General features: G+C 41.6%; 1 protein-coding gene across 1 annotated transcript; it reads right to left on the reverse strand.

Annotated features, from left to right (window-relative positions):
* Positions 1 to 1,031: 1,031 nt before the first annotated feature.
* On the reverse strand, positions 1,032 to 3,841 carry LOC142740982 (speedy protein 1-B-like). Its single transcript, XM_075850385.1, has 4 exons — positions 3,760 to 3,841; positions 3,156 to 3,324; positions 2,703 to 2,948; positions 1,032 to 2,351 (listed from the first exon to the last, which is right to left on the reverse strand). The coding sequence occupies exons 1-3, from the start codon at positions 3,828 to 3,830 to the stop codon at positions 2,712 to 2,714; spliced, it is 477 nt and encodes a 158-aa protein (XP_075706500.1). The 5' UTR covers positions 3,831 to 3,841; the 3' UTR covers positions 1,032 to 2,351; positions 2,703 to 2,711.
* Between the last annotated feature and the right edge of the window lie 3,829 nt (positions 3,842 to 7,670).

Here is a 7,670-nt window from a genome sequence, read left to right on the forward strand (position 1 = left end):
AATAAAACATTTAAAACTGGCCTGTAGCTTATAGGTTGTACCACAAAACACATGGATCCCCTGTCCACAGAATAGGGGCTACATGGGTGATCACTGGGGGTTCGACCGCTGGGACTCCAAGCGATAAGGAGAACGAAGGTCCCCTGAAGTGTTCCATGAGAAACCTTGAACTTCCGGGTCTGTGTCCAGCTACTCAATAAAAATTAAAGGCGCGCCGGCCACGCATGTGCACAAGCGCGACCGGCGCTCCTTTCATTTCTACGGAGCTGCTCGACACAGACCCTGGAAGTCCAAGGTTTCTCATGGAGCACTTCGGGGGACTGTCGGTCCCCCGTTCTCCTTATCGCTGGGGGTCCCAGCGGTCGGACCCCCAGCGATCACAAATGTATCCCCCATCCTGTGGATAGGGGATACATGTGTTTTGTGGGGCAACCCCTTTAATGGCAGAGTGGGGAGATACCCCCCCTGCTCTGTCGTAGTGTTCAGTGGCGTCGCTACCGCTGTAGCAGCCATGGCAGCTGCTAGCGGAGCACCCGGCCAAGGGGGGGCCCATGCCGGCGGGCGGCACGGGCCCCCTCATGCCGCATGCCCCATAGCAGCCGCTATGGCTGCTACAATGGTAGTTATGCCTCTGGACAAATGTATTAAAATGGTGCACATCTCTTAATAAATGTAAAGCATATTGAAGTCTCTAGCAGTCAGAAAATCTATGAGCAGGCACAGATTTGCACCATTTTAACATTGTTTTCTTAATAAATATGGCCTAAGCTAACTCTCCTTGGTGACCATGCTATCTTTTGCCGTCACTTTCCAAATTTGGTTAATGTGAGAAAAGCTATTGATTTTAACACAAATCGCACGTCAACGATTGCAAAAACTGACAAAAAGTGCTGGGTAAATGTGGGCCATCGTCTCAAAAGGAAGAATTCACATCAACCACATTGTGATCTTAGTTGGTAAATAATGTTTTCCTTTAAACACAAAAAAAGAAGAAAAGACTCAGGCAAGGTAAAGAATGTTAAATAATGTGAAGTTTATTATAGTGTATGTGTTTGTGTGAAGTTTATTATAGTGTATGTGTATGTCTGAAGTTTATTATAGTGTATGTGTATGTCTGAAGTATAGTGTATGTGTAGTTACCTCCCAACACTCACGAAGAGCGGACAGCAACACGCAGGGCAGGAAAAACCCCCAGTGGAGGAAACCTGCAAGGAATCCATGGCTGCTGTACTACCCTTCCTCTAGGCATTCTAAGGGAGGTAAACGCTATAAAATGTGTGCAAAGTGAAGGTGTATGTGACTATCTAGAGTGAATGCATGTGACTAACTACAGTGATTGTAGATGGGTGTTTTTGTCTAGTGGTTGTGTATGTACAGTAATTGAATGTGGTGGGGATCTTGAAGTGTTTTAATGTACCGTATGTATATGTGTGAGATTATATATACATACCTCCCAACCATCGCGGAATCAGTGGGACAATCCGGGATTCTGGGCGGTGTCCCGCTGTCCAAGGCAGCCAGTGGTATGCCCCATTTTTAACTGCATCTGCGTCCTCAGGGCGCAGATACAGTTAAATGCAATGGTGAAGCAGGGAGCTCCCTGCTTCACCATTCACTATGTAACGCCGTCAGTGAGCGACTCAGCACAGACAGAAGCAATGCAGTAACGTCATTACGCCTGTCGTGCCGAGACAATAATAGCTCAAAGCGGAGGAGCAAAGGGATCTCCTACCCCTGTCGCGGCAATAGGGAAAGTGAATATTTATTATTTATTAGGCACTATTGGGGCATTATACTGTATGGGGGCAGCTGTAACAGCATTATATGGTATGGGGCAGATGTGGGCACATTATACTGTATGGGGGCATCTGTGGGGGCATTACACTGCATGGGGCAACTGTGTGGGCATTACACTGTATGGGGCATATATGGAGGCATTATACTTTATGATGGCATCTATGGGGGCTTTATACTGTGTGAGGGCAGCTTTTTGGCATTATATTATGGGAGGCGCTATGGGCATTATACTGTGTGGGGGGCACTAAAAAGGCATTTCACTCTGTAAAGGCCACTATCGGGGCATTATAGTGTGTGGGGGCAATATGGGACATTATACTGTGGGGGGCATCTATGTGGTCATTATACTGTGTGTGGGGTTCTATGGGGGGCACTATGGAAGCATGATACTGATACATGATACTCTGTGGGGTGAAATGGGTGTGTATGGGCAGGATTAGAGGGGGATACAGGATACAAATCCTTCTCCTTGTTTAGGTCTTCATCCATCATGTCTTCTAGTTGTTCTCCTTGTACGTCCGGCAGCTTTGGTCCCCATCCTAGCAGCAGTATATCTAAGAAATTAATAGAAATCATAGGAGAAAAAGTTTTTAGATGTTTTTTTATTTGGCTGCACGATTATGCTGGTCACACTGCAGTTGTACCCGCAGTACCGCGCAGGCAGTAACAATCATGTAATAGTTTTGCAGAAAAATATGCGGAATTATCGGCGAAATGGGTGAATTAATAAGCTATTTGGAAACACCACCCGCAGCATGACGTGGTTTTATCTGCATGGAGAATGTATCCTGAGGGGGTGTGTTTTACATTATAAAGCATATTGTTTGATAATCCACTAATTTCTCACATTCTAGTAGACATGTTCATATGTCTCGTACTTGAAACCCTTCAAACTTTTTACTTACCAGAGATGTTTATGAATCTGCTGTTCCGGGTTCCTCCTTTGTGTCTGTCTGGGAAAGGATGTTTTCAGCCACTTCCCCCTTGCATGGATGGAGATTGGTGTTACAGAGTTGGCAGGGCAGGGGGCTGATCCATGGGCATTTGATGCGGAGCTCTTCATCATCCCTTCTGAACCGGTGTATGGCCCAGCTGTGATGGATTTTTCTCTCCCTCTTCCATGCCCAATGGTCAGGGTCTTGTGCCATGATCTAGAATGAAACAGTATATAAATGATTAGAATCACTGCAGACTTATAAGGACGCACTCCCACAAATAGCTTCTTGTGCTCCCCGTTTGTAAATACAATGGCATCACTGACACTATGGTTAAAAATAATTACTGAGCGCTTCATCTTCTATTTGTGGGAGTTCTTCTTTAATCAAAGTTTTATAGTTTCCCTGTTTTATGTTACTAACCAGATCACAGGTGGTCCGGTCCACCCAAGCTCTAAATGTCATCCGGATGAGCAACAGGTTGCGTAAGTTCAGTAGCTGTTTCTTCTTTAAAGTCCACTTCCATCCTCGGGCCCAGGTGTAGATCTCTCGATGAAACGGTATGTCCTCTTCAAATTGGTTGGCTAAAAACCTGGAAGTAAGAAAAAAGAAACCAAATAAATGATAGAACCTGTCAGAAGAGAAAGCAGAATGGAAAGAACCAACTGCTGATATCATTGGTAGTAATATTACAATTTACGGAATTCTATATTTATGATGATGATGATGGTAATAACAACAGTAGCAGAAGCTGTAGCATTGGTTCACTATATTTTTTACAACGCAGAATTTCAAGATTGTACTGAAGAGTTCAGGACGGGAAACAGGATATCGGGTACACTCTAGTGTAAGAGAATTGTATAGTACCCAGTCATGTGCTCCACATGTGTATATACTGTATGGATTTTTATATATATATATATATATATATATACATACACACACACACACACATATACACACACACACACACACACACACACACACACACATATACACACATGTATGAATAATGAAAGAAACTCACAGACATGGAAAGAAATATGTTCTATATTCCTCAGTACGCAGTCCTGCTCTTCTAAAGTACATGAGGACCATGGCCAGGAGATACTGGTGGGATGAGAAGGAGAGTTAGAGAGTGCAGTAGATCTCCGGGCCTGTTACACCCGCAGAAGCCCCTTATGTAAATATGATGGATCCTCTTCAATCTGGAAAATGTTCTGTTCTCTCCCTCAATACAATAATACCTTGTCCGAGATCCTAAGGCACCTGTCCCTTGCTAGAAATAACTTGATGTGTTTGTCTTCTACAAAAATAGCAGAAACAGGATTATTTTAGAACAATTAAATTATAACAATCTTACATTTAAAGGGAATGTGTCACCAGACAGACCCCTTTAATAAAGAGCATCTACAAGTATCTATAGATTGATATAGAGGGTGCTATTGCTCCCATATAGGATGCCGTTAAAAAGAGCGCAGCACGTGTTATTTATGGTGTCTCCAAGCCTGATTGGCCAAGAGACACCATGTGGCCGCAGCTACAATTCACTTTGTAACGCAATGGCCTTGGCCACAATTGCATGAGGCCCTCAACCAACTAAGCCTCATGCAATAATAAGTATATAGTTCCTGATTTTGCACCCTAAAATAATAAAATGCCGTTTAGCAGGTACATTTATAGATGGTCTTTATGAGGTAAAGACAGAATCACTTAAAAGGGTAACTGTCATTGACTTTATGCTGCTCTCTCTGAGACCACCATAAAGTAGAGACCGATACACTCATATCAGCGGTCTGTCATGTCTGATAGTTCAGTGATTTTAGAAAACGTACATTTAGAGCGTTGCAGTGCTCCCATCTCGCAGGGAGAAAGGAGTCCGGCATTTTCATGAGCTGCCGCTCCCCCACCCACCCGATGATTGACAGCTTTATCTTTATTACTGTGCATAAGGAGAAAGCTGTCAGTCATCAGGGCGGGGGCGGTTGTAGCAGCTGCTCATGAAAATGCCGGACTCCTTCCTTCTAGCGCTTGCACCGCACTGCAACATTCAAAATGTATCGTCCGCGGAGCAGGGAGAGGAACCGGATCTGTATCTCAACAGTATCATTCCTGAAGAACATTGGGGTAGATTTAATATTACTGGCACATGGTACAAATGGTCCGCCAGTCTCTTCACCCTGGCAGCATGCGCAATGTTCATCAGCAGGGCCTAATCCATGTTGATGAATCTGTCGTAGGATATAATAATAATGCCAGGTCCAACCTGCATTAGTTTTCAATACTTTTCTAGTAGGAAGCGTGTCAGACACTTCTCCCAACACATTTTTATACCATATTAATTGAAATAATAATTCATTTCATGTGATAAAATCTGATACTATGTGTCTGGTTGGAACCATTGGAAGGTGCATTGTGTCTTACCAAGGAGCGTGAAAAAAGCTGCCCGCTCTTCTGGCAGCAGGATAAGGTCGTCCGACCTCTTCTTCTTGCTCTCGCCCTCGATGGCAGATGCTGAGCTGTGATAGTAGAGAGAGATATTTTACAATATTAGGTCTTATGTACTCGGCCATATTAAGAATCCATACAAGTCTGAGTTGTAAGGAAGCGTAATATAGCAGCCATGGAAGTTTATGGGCCAATACTGTACCTCGCTCTGTGTATGATTTCATGAGGTGGCATATGGAGTTTTTTTCTTTTGGTTTATATGTATTTAGGGCTAATTCACACTAGCAGTTATTTTGCAGTATGTCTTTTTATTACTGATACATTTTGGCAGCAGTTTGTGGTGACTGATCCATAACGATCAAGTGTTTTAACTACATAATCTGCTGTTTTTAATCTAAAATATACTGCAAAACATATCTAGTGTGAACAGTTTCTTATCAACAGACGGACACATTCATCCTCATGGGTGAATCTGATAGAAGTTTTGTGCTGTGAATATTATACAATGTATGTAGTGATGGTTTGTAATATTCAGTATGGATTTGCTGGTGTAAGTTCATCAAGTATGGTGACTGCAGTGATGTAAACTCTTACCACTCCTCCTCATAAAGGGCAATGAGCTCTCTCTTTCTCTTCCTCATGGTCGCTTCTCCTCTTCTTCCTGGGAACCTTAAAGAGAAGGAAAAATGAACATGAATATGTGGGATGTGACTCTTTCTGAAAAAGATCTTCTAGAGAAGTTACTGTTAAGTTCTGTACTAGTCATAGAGGATGCTCCATTTAAGATGTTGTGTTCTCTGATACAAGGAACATGTTTATATTTTAGGGGTTGCCATGATTTCCTAATAGATAATCCCAATCCATTTTACTTTGCTTGTAGAAACAGGTATAGCCCCATAAAATGTACAACAGTCATTAATGGGTTCAAGATTTTATAAATCACTTCCAAGCATTTAATATTATTGTGAACATTAACGTAAAAGGATTGTATGATATTAGACAAAAAGGGTCTTTTTTCTGGGAACAGCGCCACTCTATAGGCTGTCTCTGATATTGCAGCTCAGCTACTTTAACTTTATTGGGACATTTAATCTGTCAAATATAACTACATTAATTGTGTTTATTTCATGTCTATCTGCTATGTACTATAGTGATTGTACTGTTTCCATCATATTACTATCTGTATATATCCTGTCCCTCCCTGTATAGTAACTGACCCACTACAATATATATATCATAGTCACACTGAGATATAAAGTGGTGATGTTACCTCTAACTGTAAGTTTCTCCGTATTTACCCAGTCACCCAATTGTCTCCATATTTACCCAGTCACCCAAGTTTCTCCATATTTACCCATAGTCACCCAAGTTTCTCCATATTTACCCATAGTCACCCAATTGTCTTCATATTTACCCATAGTCACCCAAGTTTCTCCATATTTACCCATAGTCATCTATTTGTCTCCATATTTACTAATAGTCACCCAAGTTTCTCCATATTTACCCATAGTCACCTATTTGTCTCCATATTTACTAATAGTCACCCAAGTTTCTTCATATTATCTTTCCATAGTCACCCAGGTTTCTCCATATTTTACCTCTGCTGACTCGCAGCTAGCGGTCTGTCTTTCAATCGGCGTTTATAAATCGGCGTCTTAGTCGTAAAACGTGTCACTTTGTCGCTTCTGGTAACAATCAGGGAGCCTGTCTTAACTCTAATAGAGAAATCACAGACTGGCACCAACTGATGTTTTTTTTCCTTCTTGAAATTGAAATCTTGCAATTCTATTGGTTGGACAATTGCTATGAGGATTCATGCAGCAGTTATTTAAAGGGAAAGTACATTCCAATAATGTTATGCTGCATTATAACATATTACTTTTATACTCATCCTTATAGTTATCATCCTTATTCCTTCTGGTGTTATTTCTGGAAGCTGCAATGTTGTTTCCTTTTCTGAAGCACAATATGTCATACATAAATAGACTTAGATATATTTAGGCAAAACACTCACCTCTCTTCCTAAACTTCGTATTATTGTAATAGTATTGCTTTGATAATAATTTTTACGATATAAGAAATTGTCCATATTGTCTATATTTATATGTTCAGAGACAGAATAATGAGTGCATTAGGACTTAAATAAGATGGAATATAATGGTTACCTGAAAATAGTCCAGTCTGTGCGGACATGCTGTCCTAACTGAGGGCGCCATGTTATATATGGGGGCTGCTGAGACGATGGTAATGGCATTTATTACAAACTGCGGTGCACAAGACCTAAAATTTTAAGCAAGTTTCATATTGGTTTTTATTAAAAACATGTTTTACTTTTTGAGAAACAGAAGCTGTATCTTGCCGTCAAAGCCAAATCCAACAGGTCAGCTGGACTGACAGCTCGGCAGAAAGCTGGTCCTGAGTGTCTCTGACATATAGGGGGGGTCTGTTAGGGTTCCATCATGTTTTCTGTCATTTTGATTATAAGAATAG

Source organism: Rhinoderma darwinii, chromosome 2 (genome assembly GCF_050947455.1).
Source record: "Rhinoderma darwinii isolate aRhiDar2 chromosome 2, aRhiDar2.hap1, whole genome shotgun sequence".
NCBI lineage: Eukaryota > Metazoa > Chordata > Amphibia > Anura > Rhinodermatidae > Rhinoderma > Rhinoderma darwinii.